General features: G+C 59.0%; 2 protein-coding genes across 2 annotated transcripts; one reads left to right on the top strand and one right to left on the bottom strand.

Annotated features, from left to right (window-relative positions):
- Positions 1–2,903: 2,903 nt before the first annotated feature.
- On the top strand, positions 2,904–4,700 carry SRARP (steroid receptor associated and regulated protein; the record flags this gene model as incomplete). Its single annotated transcript, XM_081144337.1, has 2 exons — positions 2,904–2,985; positions 4,276–4,700. 2 exons carry the CDS (start codon positions 2,904–2,906, stop codon positions 4,698–4,700), a joined length of 507 nt encoding a protein of 168 aa, XP_081000463.1.
- Positions 4,701–10,901: 6,201 nt separating this feature from the next.
- Positions 10,902–14,839, bottom strand: HSPB7 (heat shock protein family B (small) member 7). Its single transcript, XM_081145539.1, has 3 exons — positions 14,431–14,839; positions 13,713–13,846; positions 10,902–12,535 (listed from the first exon to the last, which is right to left on the bottom strand). Exons 1-3 carry the CDS (start codon positions 14,618–14,620, stop codon positions 12,356–12,358), a joined length of 504 nt encoding a protein of 167 aa, XP_081001665.1. The 5' UTR covers positions 14,621–14,839; the 3' UTR covers positions 10,902–12,355.
- Positions 14,840–16,339: the final 1,500 nt, after the last annotated feature.

The following is a 16,339-nucleotide window of genomic DNA, read 5'->3' as shown; positions in this document are numbered from 1 at the left end:
GCAGGGGCGGGACAACTAGTCCAGGAATTCCGGAGTTGGAACACTCCTCCCAGAGGAGGGAGGGGCTGGAGATGGAGTTCAATCACCAAGGGCCAATAATTTAATCAGTCACGGCTCTGTAATGAAGCGTCCACGAGCACCGGGAAGAATGGGGATCTGAGAGCATCTGGTTGGGGAACACCTGGAGATCTGGGGAGAGCGGTGTGCTCGGGGAGCCTGGGAGCTCCTTGCCCTTCCCACAGACCTCGCCCTGTGCATCTCTCCCATCTGGCTGGTCCCGAGCTGTATCCTTTGTCAGACCAATCGGGAGGCTGTGGCTAGAAATAAATGACAAAGACTTATTTATGCTAGGGCTTTGCAAATAGGAAACACAACTGGGCAAGGCCCAGGGTGTTCCAAAGAGGAAAGAAAAGCTGAGAGTTCTTATAGTAAAAAGCCCATCAGTCCTGCGTTCTGAGCCTCCAGACTGGTCTGAGACCGTGACCTTCCAGATGTCGCTGGTCTGAATAATAGGTGTGGATGGAAAAAAGGGATCTGTGGAAAGTAGCCTCGCTCTGCCGGCATGGCTCAGCCGTCGAACATCGACCTAGGATCCAGGAGATCGAGGTTCGATTCCCAAGCAGCGCATATGCCTGGGTTGTGGGCTCGACCCCCAGTGGGGGGGCGTGCAGGAGGCAGCCGATCAATGACTCTCTCATCATTGATGTTTCTATCTATCTCTTTCCCTTCCTTTCTCTGAAGTCAATAAAAACATATTTAAAAATAAATAAATAAAAGAAAGTAGCCTCACAAGGTGAGCTGATGATAAATTCCTAACTGGGCAGGTCCTGCGGGAAGTCACGCCCCAGGCCTCTAACTTTGTAGTAAAAGGTTAGTCTTGCCTTCAGCAAGCCCTCTTGCCCATTGTTTCTGTGCATCTAGATGAACACTTCTTTGAAATAAACCCGGAGCACGGGAAGAGGGCCAGAGAGCCGAGAATCTTGTCAACTACCCTGGAATCCAATCCCCACCTTGCCCTGGGCCCCCTCGCGGGACCCTCCCTTCCTTCCCCTCTGAATCTCAAGAAGACACTGCAAAACCGTGGTCCTGGGGAGCGTCTGAGACCTCGCCCCCCGGCACATGTTGTCAGTTTGTCTCAAATAAACTCTTAGAAAAATTCTCTGCAGGGTTGGACCTTTCTGGCGTCGGCATGGACGTCCGGTGGCGTGGACAGGAGAACTCTTTTCTGAGTCCTTCAGAGGGCCATCTATAGGATTTACATATTTCTCCAGGCATGAGGCACAGCCCAGGGACAGGGCTGTGGGAACCCCCAATCTGTAAAAGTGCGATGACACCCTTTTTTCTAGTTTTCACAAACTACAAAGGGGGAGAGAGAGAGAAACGTTGGGGTGAGAGAGACGCATCCATTGGTTGCCTCGTGCACGCGCCCCGATCAGGGCCAAGGATCGAACCTGCCACCCAGGTCCACCCAGGTCCCTGCGCTTGACTGGGAATCAAACCTGAGGCCCTTCGGTCCACAGGCCGATGCTCTAGCCACTGAGCCAAAACCAGCCAGGGCAGCTACGAGCTTTTTTTACAATCAAATATCAATATTGGGTACGTCGAACGGTGGTGGTTGATGCCAATTCATCCTCAATTTGGGGGTGCGGTGAAGAAGTTAACTTTATGCAAAAACAGCTCAACCGTGATACAGCCCGGCTGAGAGGCAGCCCCTGTCCGGCTACGCGGCTCTGCTGGGCCCCTGGGCCGTCTGCTCTGCCCTGGGACCCCCAGCGTTTCAGCGCAGCCAGAGCGATGCGGCTTTAGCTTGGGTAGAGCACAACCCGGACTTGCGACTGGCACCGTCTGTTGGGGCGGGAGGGCGGGTGGTAGCTGTCTCCTAGGACCGAGCCCTTAACCTGTGGGAATTGCTCGGTTAACAGAGTTAATTGCTCGGTTGAGTGGGAAAAAACACACACCTGGGGACTGACGTCAGCATCAGAGCCTCTTACTCACGCGGGCCAAGTCCCCTTTGCTGGGCAAGGAAACACAGTGGCGGGCTCTGGGGATTCGGCGCGGATGCCTTTAGAGGGCCCTTCTACCATACACAGTTCTCATGCCTAGTAGTAACACTTTCCATTTAATGAAACGATAGCAATTGTCTTTTTAAAGTATTTTTTTCTTTTTCCGTAAAACAAGTGGATTCGACTTAAAGGATGCCCCAGACCGTGTCCTTCCCAAATGCATATTTCAAAACCTGACCCCCAGTGCGATGGTCTTAGGGGGTGGGGGGGTCTTTGGGAGGTGATTGGATCATGAGGGTGGAGCCTGTGTAAAAGAGACCCCCAGAGAGCCCTCTAGTCCCGGAAAGAAGACAGACGCCTACGAACCAGTGGCAGGTCTTCGCCCCAAATCCAAATCCGCAGGCGCCTTGACCTTGGACTTTCCAATATCCAGAGCTGTGAGAAATAAATGTTGTTTAGGTCTCCCAGACAAGGACACGTTACGTAAACAGCATTCCGTAAATTCTTAGGTAGGAAAAAAACATAACAAAAACAAACCCGGTGACGCAGCCAGATAATGACCGAGGTCTGGGAAACTGAGGCCTGGGCTGGGAGGCTCCAGGGCCTGTCCCAAATCGGGAAGCGGCTGAAGTGGGAAGAGACGGGTCTGTTTGGTAGGTAGAAAGCCGGCCTCCCGAAGACCCATCAACAACCTTGTTGACATAACTCCGTGGAGTGGATCAAAGTAATCCCCTGACTGCCCCGGGTCAGTTCCCCTAGCTCCCGGGGGAGGTCACTCAGTGGATCCGGATCCTGTCAGCATGAAAGGCCTGGGGCTTGGGTGGGGGCTGCATCCTGGAAGCGGCTGCCCAAAACTGCTCCTCCCGCCAGCCAGGCCGGACCAGGTGCCGCGGCGGAGCCATGGCCCCGGCGGAAGACCCCAGGGCCCAGAGAGCCAGCCCGCAAATCGTGGGCCTCGGGACAGATCTGGGCACCAGCTCAGGTAAGAGGGGGCCGAGGGCACCTCGGCCCTGAAGACAGACCTGCCCAGGGGGCAGGGGACAGCTACCCTCCCTTGGGCGTGCCGGGATTTGCGAGCCCGGGGTGGGCTTCACTTTTATTTCTTGTACTAACCAACCTAACGGGACATAGACTTCCTCCTGGGCCTGTGTTGCTTAGTATTTGGGTAACTCGAAAAGTTACTTTTGTTGTTGCTGTTAATCCTTACCTGAGGACATTTTTCCATCGATTGTTAGATTTTTAGAGAGAGAGGGAGGGAGGAAAGGAAGGGGGAGAGAGAAATAGAAACATCCATGTGAGTCATTGATCAGCTGCCTCCTGCAGGCCCCCTACTGGGGATCGAGCCTGAAACCCGGGCACGTGCCCTGCCCAGGAATTGAACCGTGATCTCCTGGTTCATAGGCTGACGCTCAACCACTGAGCCACACCGGCTGGCAGGCGGAGGTCTTCATAGGGAGGGAGAGGCAAAGCGGAACCAAGAAATCAAGGGCAGGGGGTTGAAAAGCTCTCTACGTGCAGGCGGCACAGCCCATTCCCGGAAGGACCTCGGAACCGGCCGAGTGACGTCCGGCCTGCGTCAGCCTGGTTCTGCGGCTGAAGGTCAGAGCATCTGGAGCTGGGGTGAGGAAGGTCAGAGTCTGCATCTTCTGAACTTAGTTCCTAAGTTAGATTTTTTTTTTAATCCCCACCTGAGGATATTTTTTCCATTGCTTTTCGGAGAGAGTGGAAGGGAGAGAGAAACATCCATGTGTGAGAGACACATCGATGGGTTGCCTCCCGAGTAAGCCCCGACCGGGGCCGGGGATCGAGCCTGCCACCGAGGTATGTGCCCTTGGTTGGAATCGAACCCAGGACCCTTCTGTCCGATGGCCGGCTCTCTAACCGCTGAGCCTCACCGGCCAGGGCAGTTCCTAGGATTCTTCTAGGAACATGCTGTTTGTCTACAGGCTACGTATTAGCCAGAGTCGGCACTTACAGAACCATATCAAATGGACAGGGGGGTGGGTTCCAGTTTTTTGCTATCACACAAAGAGGAGCTGCTCTGAGGTCTCTGCGCCCCTGGGGGCAGATGGCTGATCGAGGGAAGCAGGATTGAAAGCCAGGTCTCTCTGAGGCTGAAGTCATGTTCTTAGTCTCCCCTCTTCCCCTCCATGTGTGTCAACCAGCACACAGTCAGCCCCTGTGGACTGAACGAGCTACTGAATCAACAGATAAGCTAACAGGGCCACATTCCCTGTGCTAACGCGACCTTTGGTCCTTTCCTTCCTTCTAGGTGGGGAGCGGGCCCCCAATCTACAGGCCATCCCCACAGCTCACCTGACTTTCATCGTCGACTGTGCTCGTGGGAAACAGCTCTCCCTGGCGGCACCCTCAGTGCCACCCCCGGCCCCCAGGCCCAAACTGGAACCTGTCACCCCTCCAGTGAAGACCTATATCTTGTTCTGTGGGGACAGCCAGCCCCATCTGACTCAGGAGGCCTCCCTGGGTGGGGGGCACCTTGCTCAGGCCAGGGGCACCCTGCCACCCTGCAGAGGGACTATTGCCCCAGCTTCCTCCCCAGTCAGCCCACGGTGGCCCCAGGAGGCTCCTGAAGCCAAGGGGAGCCCCTTGAAGACGGTGCTCACAAGGTCGGCTTGGGAGAGAGTCACGGGCTCCCTCAGAGCTGCCTCCTCCTGTGTCCGTGGGCAGGCAGGTTAACCGAGGAGCCTGGCCGTGGGAGGAGGGGCCCCACGCCGGGCTCAGTGTCCGGGGGCTGCAAGTCCCAGGGCCCCCTGCCGCTTCCCAGGGTCTGCAAAACGCCAGGGAAAACACTGCAGCGTTCCTGGAACTGACATTCTTGGGGTGGGGGGAGGGGAGGCAAGTGGGTTCAACAGACAAATAAGTAAAGATGACTCTTAGCAGTGACAAAGCGAGCGCTGTGCAGAAATGGAGTCTGGGCGCCGGGACCGAAGTGATTGGGGGGCACAGAGCTTTCCTGGTGCGGTGGTTGGGAAAGGCCTCTCCGAGTGCGTGGCAGTTAAAGTGTGATCTGAACAGTGAGAAGGAGCCAGCTCTGCGAACCACCCTCTCAGGGCCATTGGCTGGCATCTCGTCCCAGGGAGGCCCGAGCGGGGTCAGGATGCCCAGCACCACCAGCAGGGGCAGCACGCTGGCTGCTGCCCTCTTGGCTCACCTGCGAGTATATAGGTCACCCAAGGGCACGAGACACAAAACGGGGAGAGTCAAGAACTTAGGTGGGACCCAGCGGCCTGAAAGGAAGTAAAGGGAACCGGCTTCTCAAGAGGGAATGGAGTCTCCTGTTTGAACAAGTAAAATAAGAGAGATTATTTATTGAGCATCTACTGCATACCAGTCTCATGCTGCACCCCAGAGATAGAGAAAAAAGAGGGGGGGATTCTGCTCCATGGGCCGTCCTGTTCCCCAGCAGGAAGTGTGGCCGCGTGTGTGTGCGAGGGCGTGTGTGGGCCCAAGAGATGCGCAGCACTGTGCGTGTCACAGTGTCAAGGCTCTCAGGTTAAAACTGCTGAGTGCTCACTTATTTATTCAGTGACCACTTTTACTAGATTCCTACAAACATTAGGAGCTGACGTGTATCCACCACTTGCTCTGTGCCAGGGAAACCATCCTTGCTGTGCCAGTATGGTGATGCACTATTTTTGTGCCCATTTCACAGATCAGGGAACTGAGGCACAGAGAGGTTGAGGGACCCACTCCAGTCCCCATGGACTGGTACAGTTCGAATTAGAGCCTGGGGAAGCCTGGTGCTCAAGTTCTTGCTCCTAACTGTAGGGCCAATGGCCTCTCATCCTAGGAAGTTCTCTCAGGCAGAGGGATCCAGAGAGAACAGACGTAACCCTGTCCCCCAGGAGCTCACAGCCTGGTGGGGGAGCAAGAAAGGTAACTGTTGATTGCCATGGCATCTCATAAATGCAATAATAAGGGCAGACAGAAAGTGGTTGGGCCTGGAGGAGGGTACCGAGCCCATTCTGGGAGAGGAAATCCGGGAGGGCTTCCTGCAGGAAGTGACATCTAAGCTAAGATCTGACCAGTGAGTGAAACAAAGTCAAGGAGGCAGGGGTGGGTAGTATTCCAGGAAGGACCAGAGTCATTCAGTCTGGCTGGAGTACCCATTCATTCACTCACCAAGTGTTTAGTGGGTGCCCACTGTGTGCCAGGCTCTGGGCTAGACGCTGGGATGGAGCAGTGATAAGACAGATGGACCCCACCATGAAGGTGCTTATTCTCTGGCACAGCACACAGGGGAAACAAAGATGGGTGGGGGGCGCCAGAGGGGTGGTGGGGCTGAATCATGGGAGGCCTTCGGGCCACAGTGAGGTCTTTTGAGTTTATTCTGAGATGGGAACCTCTGGAAATTGTGAGCAGAGTGACACAACCAGACCTACCTTTTAAAAAACTTCCTTGTGCTGGGATCAGAAGTTTAGGGGGCTGCACCTGAATTCAGGCAATGGGGGGATAGTTTGAACTAGAGGGGTGGTGACAGAATAATCTGGACCATGTCGGGCCCTTCCTCTCTTCTCTTGGGTAAGAATCACTGGACTAGGGAAGCTGGAAGACAACTGGCGAGGAAACCGGTGAGGCCTGTGGCCGCATGTGTATCTTTTCACCAGCAGGTGTCGCCCTATCATCAGACTGGAGGACACCCCGGTCCCACCTTGGGGGGTGGAAGGTGGAAATCTGCTGAGCAGGGAGCCAGAGCCCTGGGGCCAGCGGCTCAGGGGGGGGTCCATGTTCTCAAAATCCAAACTTCCATTCTAATCAGCACCCCTTTCATCTACAATCACGAGTACTGATGTTTTTCTGTGCACCACAGGCCACCTCAACTTCCTTTCATACCAGACCTCTGGGGTGGGTACGATTTTTATTGCCATTTTACAGATGAGAAAACAGGCACAGAGGGATGAAGTGATGTGCCCAAGGCCACCAACTACACACCTGCAGTCACAGCATCTGCCCCGAGCTGTGCTGGAGGCACTCTGGTCACACCTGTTGAATGAATGGAGCCAGCCTAGAGCCTGGCAGCGAGTGGGGAGTGTCTGGGGGACTGAGCAGGTGAGCGGGCCCTCACTGAGATGGGGCACGTGTTTAGAGCATTTGTATAGCAGTTTTATTTGAGCCAAACGGATGACATTGCCGGGAAGCAAGCTCTCAATGCTCCAGTGAGGCCGTTTTCACCTGGAGCCAGAGCTGCCATGCAGAGCCTCAGGCAGGTTAAAACAAGGCAAACTAACCTTGGGATGGAGCCAAAAGCAAACCTATGCCCCAAAGAACTGTTTGCAGACAAGAAAGCCGATGTTATTGGTAGCGGGCTGAAAATTAAAACATTCTTTAGAATTAACATCTCTATGTTTTCTGCCCGTATAGAAATGCCTTCCTTCTACTGATGTAATTGTTCCCTTCCCTTCTCATAAAAAACAACCCTGCCTTTGTTTCTTAATCAGAACATTATTTGGGTTTCTGCCTGAATCAATGCTTCATGAATAACTATTTGTTTTTTAAATAAAAAAAAAGGTATAATTTTTTTGGGTTTGTTTAGAGAGAAATATCCTCCTGCACACACCCTGACGGGGGATCAAGCCCATAACCCGGGCATGTGCCCTGACTGGGAATTGAACCTGTGACCATTTGGTGTAGGGGATGCTGCTCAACCAACTGAGCCACACCAGCCAGGGCCTGAGTAGATATTCTTGTTGATCTCAGATAAATGCCTGTTGCCTTTCACTTCGAAAGGCCTTTTTAGTTTTAAGTTAGTCCCCAGTGCCTTCAAGTGCCTGGCGTAGGAGGTGGTCAAGAATTGTGTGAGAGGGGAGGGAGGGAGGAAGGGCCAGATTGACCATCCTGCCCTCTCCCCTCTGGCTCCCTGGGGCCAGCAGCTCTGTTTGTTGCCCTTTGGGGAGGCACCCAGAGGGCTTCCACCCGGTCTAGTAGCCCCTAGACTCCCCTGGAAGGCTGTCCCTGGTCCAGGCCCTGAGGGGACCGGCCTGGCCGGCCCTGGCAGTGAGCCCCAGGCCAGCTGTGCTGACAGTAAACACACCCCGGCCCTGCTCAGAGGCTCCCGCCTTGGTTACCCATCCAGCCCACTAAAGTCACCGGGCCCCTCAGGACCCTGCCTTGTTTGAGGGCAGAGCCCGGTGGGTAGAACCTTGGTTTTCTTTGTTCAGAAAACAAGAGCTGAGCATTTATTGAGCTTATACTAAAACATCACCTCTCCTAGGTTCCTCACAGCTGCCTGGGAGGGTGCCACCTGGGAGGGTGCCCCACCTGGGAGGGTGCCGCCTGTCTTTGTTTATGGATGAGGGAACCAAGGCTTCCGAGGCCTCCCTCCCCGCGTCCACCCCTGGCCCGCACAGGCTCCTCTGGGAGGCCAGGGAACCTTCTAGCTCTGCCCTCACCTGCTTTTCCTGGAGAGAAGACCCCAGGTTCCAGGGCAGCCCCTCCGGCCCTCCGGCCCACATCTTGGTCTTGATGGCAGCAGGGAGAGCGTGGGGGAAGCTGGGGGTGTCGGGGCCCAAATCTGTGTGAAACTTCAGCATCGGAGCCCCAGGGGCCTCCCAGGGCACGGCGTCCGTGGGCTGCGTCACTGCCGAGCGCCGAGGTTTTCACGCGCGTTACGAAACAACTCGAGAGAAAAACACACCGCAACCCGAGCAGGTAGATCCTATTAGCACCACTGACCGTGGCACAGAGAGGTTAAGACACTTGCTCAAGATCACACAGTGCAGAAGCCGCGGAGCCAAGATTTGAACCCAGGTCCTGTGGCTCCAGAGTTTGCGAAGGACCCTCCTCTCTTTACTGAGGCTTGTTAGCGTTTTCAAAAAACTCCTGCAAACATATACTTAGCTGCTCTCCCAGGCTGGGCTTGGGAGCGAGAGGAAAGAATAGGGGCTATTCTTCTGCTCCCGCAGAACTGGGATCCAAGGCCGGCAGGAGAGTGGGCGGGTGGAGAGGGGAGCTGTGGGGTGCAGTGTGGAGGCGGGGCTTGCCTCTGGCCAGGGAAGGGGGCCGTGAGGAAAGGGGAGTTGGTCTGGTAGAGGGTAGAGAAGCCCTGGCCTGAGGTCATCATTCCATCTCTGCCACTGACTTGCTGTGTGACCCCGGGCATAGCCCTCCCCCTCCCTGGGCCTCAGTCTCCCCATGGTACCATAAGGCATTTGAACTGACTCCCCAAGGGGGCAGGGCTGGCCAACCAAGTGGGTGAGGCCCCAGGGTCTGCCCCTCTACCCCCAAGTGCTCTTGTTATCTGAGTCTGAGTTTCTGTTGAAGACAAGGTGTGGGTCTAGGGTTCTTTGGGTCCTGTCTGTGACTCTGACCTGGTAGCTCTGGAAGGCTTTCTGGGGGAGGAGGCTTGTGGACTGGGCGAGGTCTTTAAAAGCAAGGGAACCTCCTGGGTCCTCTGCACCCCTCGGGGTCCGACAGCGCCCACCCTGGATCTTCTCACGGGTCTCTAGCTCTGGAGGGTGCCATCTTTTCCTCTGCCTCCTGCCCAGACCCCACTCCAAAAACTATAAGATGTACAAGCCCCCTTTGCTACACAGGAGGCCAGGAGGGGGCAGGGGAGTTGCCTTGGTAGGACCCCTGGTGGTGGGGGTACTGATCTGGGGCTGACCCTGCACACGGCTGTCTAGAGCCACAGCCGAGGACTCAGATCCCAGCCAAGCCACTTCCAAGCTGGGTGACCTTGGGTGTGCTGCTTGACCTCTCTGAACCTAAATGTCTTCCTCGGTACCCACCTCCCGGGATTGCTGTGGGATGAGCAGTGTGCCTGGCACACTCAGGGCTCTCAATGAATGGGCTGCTATAATTATTCTGCACAGGGTGGGGGCAGGGCCCAGGGCCCCCAGCCAGGCCTATATTTAGCCTGGAGAGGGTGGGGGGCCCTAGGAGACAAAGCCCAGCAGCGAGTCCGGGCCCGGGGCGGAGTCAGTGAGAGAGCCTGCCTCCCCTCATCCCCGCCCATCCTTCCACAGGGTCACCTTGGCTGGAAGGCTCAGCCTGGACGCATCCAGTCCCAGCAGCCGCTCTGTCTGTCCTCTGTGCGACCCTCATCCCTCAAACCTCCGTCTGGGGAGGGGGCTGCTGGGGCCCGGGGGTTGGGGGTGGAAAGTATTCGGGCCCCATTGGCCACGTGGGGAGCTGACCCTTTTCCCAGCCGGGGCTGCCAGAGGCCTAGCTCACTTCAGCCCGGCCCAAGGTGGGGGGGCTTTGCTGGGGTCCCCAAGCCAAGGTGAGCCTGACCCCGCAGGTGGGAGTGGAGGAAGAGTGGGGGCTGGCCGGGCTCCTCCCCCGGACCCCGGGCTGATGAGTGTTGGGCTGCAAATAGCCCAGTGGAATCAGTGAGTCACAGCAGCTGGAAATACTGCCCACTCTCCCTCCTCCTGCTCAGCTCGAGCTGCAGGCCCAGCGCCCAGCCCCATGATTTCAGGAGCACCTGGTGGGTGTGGAGTGTGCGTGTGTGGGGTTCCTCCAGAGGGCACCCTGACTCCCTGGACTAGCCAACACCCCAGCTAGGTTCCAGTCCGGCTCTGCCCCAGGGCCTGTGTGACCCTGGGCCAATCACTCAGCCTCTCTGGTCCTCACTGGCCATCTGGTGCAAGGAGGCAGGGACGTGGTGCAGCGGACCCACCCTTGGCGTTCCTGTGCCCGCCTAGTAGCAGGTGATGGCTGGCAGTGGGAAGAGAGGGCACTGTGAGTTTCCTCACGGGCATACTTCTGAGTCCTGCCTCTGGGAGCCAAGGGAGGAGGCCAGAGGATGCCCACATTTCTGTGAGGTCGCGAGCTCTGCTGGAGCTATCACCCACCCCCGAGTCTCAGGGAAGGCACGTCTGCTTATCCTGGGGTTTCCCACCAGACCCACCCCAAGTCTGAGAACTGCAGGCAGGTGGGCTCCAGAAGTCTGTGACTGTCATTTATTATGTGTGCAGGGTACAATGCGAGGACCCTCCCATGCCCTCCTCCCCCCAGTTATCCCCTAAGGGCCCCAGAGTGGCAGGGGTGAGAGGCTACCCCACAGAGAGCAGGGACTGGCTCTGCCATTTGCCCCAGGGGACCCCCCTGACTCAGTGGGAACCACCCCTCCCCTTACCCCTGTTTTTGGATGTGGAGACTGGGCCAGGATCATTTTGGGCAGCTGAGGCTCCCCAGAATGAAGGCTGCTTGGAGGTCCCTGCGCTGGCCTGGGGACTGGGAGGGAACTGGGTTGGGGGGCAGTCTCCTGCAGAAAGATGTGGGGACAGGGGGCAGTGGGCAAGAGAGGAGAGAGGGGAACTACTTCCCAGCGCACAGAGGGGCGGGGGCGGTTTGAGGGCAGCTGCCGGCTCCCTGGGTTCATGTCCACCCTTCAGTGAGCAAGTGGGGCGCTCAGAGACACAGTGGCCCCACTGATAAAAACAAAGATTGAAATCTGATTTTAGAACGTTCTGAATTTGGACTCAACCAATGGCAGTGCTTAGGATCTGAAGGACGGGGTGTGTGCCCAGGTGGTCCACACACCGGACCCTCAGGTGCAGGGATTGGGGGGGAGGATGGCGGAGGCGGCTGCCACCGGGAAGGTTGTCCCGACGCCGGTCTGACCTTGAGACCCAGAGCCCCACCCATGCTCTCTCCCCCTTCTGCTGGGTGATCCGTCTGCGTGGAGGCAGCCCCGGGAACCCAGGGCTGGGGCGGGGTGGGGGCGGGGAGGACCAGCCCTACCTCCGCCTGGCCGTGCCTGGGGGCGTGAGCAGGTGACAGGTGGCCGGAGTTTCACACAGTGTATCACCAACCAGTTGCACTGGAAAAACCCATCTATACACACACGACGTGACCCTGCCCTGGCGCAGCTGGGGGGCTGGGGGCACCCGGGGGGCAGGCAGCTGGTTTGGGGCTTAGAGAGTGGAAGAGGGGAGGTTTCCCTCAGGACTGTCTCCTGGCCCCCCTGTACCCCTGGGTCTGCCTGTGCCTCTCTTGCTCCCCTCAGCCAAGGGGGATCCAGGTCCCCTTCCCCACTCATGCCCTGCAGAGACTCCATAGAGCAAAAGATCTGTTTGTCTGTCTGTCCTGCAGATTGTTTGCCCAGAGACCCGTTCTCGGGGTCTTTCCTTCCCCTCGCAATCCCTTCATTCTGGATTAAGTGAGAGGACACACCTGGAATCTGGGGCTGCAGGTGGGCAAGGGGTCCCTGTCCTGGCAGAGCAGAGGCCTCCGTTTGGGGTGGGGTTGACCCACCTGGGGTCCCGGGGTCGTCAGGGCTAGGGCCTGGGCTGAGATGTCCTGGCAGCTGTCATGGGGAGTCAGGGAAACTCTGGCAGGCCAGTGGGGAGAAGGTGGGGTCGGGGGAGGGCGGGGGGCGGGAGGCCTCAGATTTTTATCTCTGTCCGGAAGGTCTGCTGGACGTGCTCTGTGTGGGGGTGTCGCCGCGCCCGGATGGTGAGGCTGCCGTCCTCCCTCAGGGCCGAGGTCACGGATGTGGGGTCCACGTCCTCGGGCAGCTGGCACTTGTGTGCAAAGGTGTTCATGACCGTGCCATCCGCCGCCAGCTGGGGAAGAGGGCTGGGTCAGGGCAGCCTGCCCTCCACCCCTGCCCGGCTCCTGTCGAGCCACAGTCCCTCCCCGGTCTGAGCCCAGCCGGCCCCCCCCCCCCAGCCAGGGGGCTCTGCTCTCAGGTGTGGAGGAGGGGCTGGCCAGGGCCATAAGTTCCAACGGTCCCCACGGGTAGGTGAGAGGCTTGGGGTGAGGGCTCGGAAACAGAGGAGGCCTGGTGGCAGAACCCGGGGCTCCTGAGCAACGGGGAGAAAGCGGCATAGGGCAGAGCCCAGCCCTCTTGGACACCCAGACACAGTGGGTGTCCACAGTCAGACTGGGCCGGTGGCCCTTCCCCCACGGCTTGGTCAGCACATAGTGTCCAGAGGAGCCTGGGGTGGCTGAGTCACTGGCGGGAGTGGCAGGGCTGGCACATGCTGCCCACTGGTCCCAGTGCCCACAGTCCTTGGCTTCCCTGACAGGGTGCCCAGGCATCTAGCATCCTGTGCTCAGGGAGGGAGCTGGGTCTGGCAGAAGCCTCAGGCACCCCTCTCCTCTGACAGGCACCTGGGGCCCTGGCCCACTGGGGGCAGCATCCCGGTTCAGGCTGGGCCACACCCTCCTCCAGGTGGAGGCTCCTGGGAGCTGCTACTCAGAGACCCTAGTGACCCAGTGACCCTGAGAGCCGTGGGCGGAGGGAGTGTGGGGTTTGGAGTGTGTGATCCTGAGCAGCAGGGGCTCTAATCCAGGGGTCCCAGGATGGGGGCTGGGCCCCTGGATTTCAGAAGAAAGAGGCTTGAGGGGTATCGTGGGAGGAGCTCCTTCCCACACCTGCCCAGGTGGGCCCCGACCTACCCGCATGCCTGCCAGGAGAGCTGTCCTCACCCACCCACTATCTCCCTCCTCTCATCCCCCCTCTCACCTCACCTGCCGGTATCCCTCTACCCCTCCCGTTTGTTCCCCTGTGGCTCTCTTAGCTGCCCTGGCTCCTGCAAAAAGGATCTTGGGGCAGAGAGAGGCCCTAATGGGGATCCCGAGGCCTATGAGCTACAAGAGCAGGGTCTCCCCTTTGCCTTGGGGGTCTGGGGGGACATTGGATAGGGTCTGGGGTCCCAGGATGAGACACGGGCATGGGGACACTGGGCAAAGGGTACAGGTGCAGAACCTGGGGTGCGGTGGGGTGGGCTGGCTCACCTTCTCAGCTTTCACCTCGATGTGGTTGTTGGACGTGGTGACGATGATGTCCTCCGGGGAGAAGTCACTCACGTCCACTGCGAATTCATAGGCATCTCTGAGGGTCTTGATGTTGCCCGGCCCCCCAGTGCGGGCTGTGGGAAGGGTGGCCGTGAGCTGAGCGCAGAGCAGGCTTGCACCCAGAACTCAAGTTTCTGGGTCCTTCTTCTGGGGAGTGGGGTGGCCCCCCAGGCCTGACTTCCCTTCCAGTTACTGCTCCCAACCACCCTGTCCATCCCTCCTCACCCCTTGCAGCCTGCCTTTTCCACAGCGGGGATGGGGCCTCACCAGGCACGGGGAGGGGTGCCAGGCGTGTGTGTGTGTGTGTGTGACCCTTTCTGTAGCAACCCACCCCAAGCCTGGAGTGGGGGGATGTGTCCCACCCTCAGCCTCCTGCAGCCCACCAAAGACCCAGCCAGGCCCTGGCCCCAGGCCCTGTGTGGCCACTGACACCACAGCTGACTCCTGGTCACGACTCTTCCTCGGAGGCCTGCCTGCTCCCATGGCCACATCTGTCTCTGTGGCCACATCTGCCCTGGTGGCCACATGTTGCTGCAGCCCCGAGGCACCTGCTCCCAGCAGCGCCAGCTCGGCAGCCGGAGCCACAGCCGCAGTCCGAGGTGCCCAAGCAGGTGTCCCCTCCCCAGCCGTTTCCCCTCCCTCAGCCCCAAGCACTTGCCTGGGAAGGTTAGGGGCTCCGAGTGGGGCCGCATGAAGCTGCCAAAATCCTCAGAAAACATGCTCAGGGCCTTCTCCATGGGTGGGTCCTGGGCTGGGAGGGCTCGGGCGGCCGAGGAGGAGGAGGAGGAGGAGGAGGAGGAGTGGAAGCTTCTCTCCGCTCTGAAGCTGGAGGAGGTCCTGTGGCTCATCCACGGGGCGGCCGGCCCTGGCCAGGCGGGCAGGGCGCACAGCAGAGGGTGCGGGCTGTGGGCTCGGGGGAGCGTGCCGGGCCCCCGGCTGCCGGCGCTTTATAAGGCCCGGGCGCCCGGGCTCAGGGCCAGCCCCTTGTCTACTGGCTAAATTTAGGCCTCGCCGTGGCCCAGAGGGGCTGGAAATCCTCTCCAGTGAGCCAGCCCTGCTGACAGTCCGAGGCACGCAGGCCCGTGGGGCTGAGCTCATCGCCTGGCATTCCAGCCGATAACTCCAGCCCGGCCTCGGCTGCGGAGCGCCAGCCAGAGCTGTCCCCTTGCCACTCAGACCCCTGCCCAGGACCTGGGGGGGAGGTGGCCTGTGTCCCTGTCTTCCCCATCAGCCTGGGGCTCTAGGACTGTGCCTCCCCCCTCAGATGGCAAACTCCTTGTGGCCAAACCAACCTTTTCTATTTCCTGTCCCCTCTCCCCCAAAGTCCCAGCCCTTGGTAAGAGGGGAGCTGGGTGGTGGGGATCAGGGCAGAGGGGCCCAAGCCACGGCTCTGGGGACAGTATGAGATGCCAGGTCAGGAGGTCAGGGGTGGGTGGAGGACCCCCCACCTGCTGGGCTCCTATGTGAGGTGAAGGGCTCCTTCCCGGGGGGCAGATAATGCTCATAGGCATCTCTTAGGAAGGACTGAGACAGCGGAGGGGGGGTAGAATGTGCAGCTGTCCCCCTGCCAGCTCCCACTGGGACCCAGATTCCGTGCTTGCCTCCCCCCCACACACACTGTGGAACATTTCGGGGGCCCCAAGAGGAGGAAGCAGCCTGAGGCAGGGCTGGGGGCTGGGCCTCAGCTCAGGTAATTTGGTAATTGCCCGTAAAGACCCAGGAGGTTACATTTCTGGGAACTGTGTGTTTGGTCTCCGGGTTGGAGGAGACGCCCGCCCGGGACTGCAGCGGGCAGGAGGCAGGCGAGAGGCAGAGAATTCGGAAGACAACTGTCCCCGCTCTGGTGTGTGGGCGCCTGCGGGGCTCCTGGCTGTGAGCTTCCGGGCACTGTCCATTCAATCCCCGCACAGCCCTGAAGGAGGCGCCATTCCCATTTTACAGGCAGGGACGCAGAGCCTCCCAGGGAGGGGGGCTCGCACCCAGATGTATCTCACCAACCCAAAGCCCTCCAGGGGGCCGGGTGACCTGTGTGGAGATGCCCCCGAGAAGCCCCTGTCTGCTCACCCCCAGCTCGGCAGAGCCAGGGCTGACTCAGGTGATGCCAGGGACAGGCCACTGTGGGAGGAGAGGGGGCCCTTCGCTGCTGCCCAGGCTGTGGTGTGGGCCTCTGTTCTCCTCTCCAATCCTGCCTTCCTCCCCCAGGAAGGCCTCTCTGATTGCTGCAGTCCGTGCAAGGGGCGCCTGGCCCGATGCCCACAGTACCGCCTGTCCTTGCCCCTTGCCCACCTGGTACCTGGCAGTGTAACCTGGTCCTCCTGTGTCTATGATCTCCTCGCTGTCCTCTCATCGATCAGACAGGGGATCACCTGTGTCCCGTTAGGCTGGGAGCTCTGAAGGTGGGGAGTGTTTCTCCTTTCTCTGGCTCCCACAGAGCTTCATTCTTGGGGGCTCCATCTATGGGGCTAGTAACTGGTGCTGGGGGTCCCTGAAGGGGGCCTAGGGCAGTGGCTGGAGGAAGAGGGGTCTGTCATTCCAGTGGAGGTTCCTGCCTGGCCCATGTCACTCGT

Source organism: Miniopterus schreibersii, assembly GCF_964146895.1.
Source record: "Miniopterus schreibersii genome assembly, chromosome: 8".
Lineage (NCBI taxonomy): Eukaryota > Metazoa > Chordata > Mammalia > Chiroptera > Miniopteridae > Miniopterus > Miniopterus schreibersii.
This window is presented reverse-complemented; position numbering and strand designations above follow the sequence as displayed.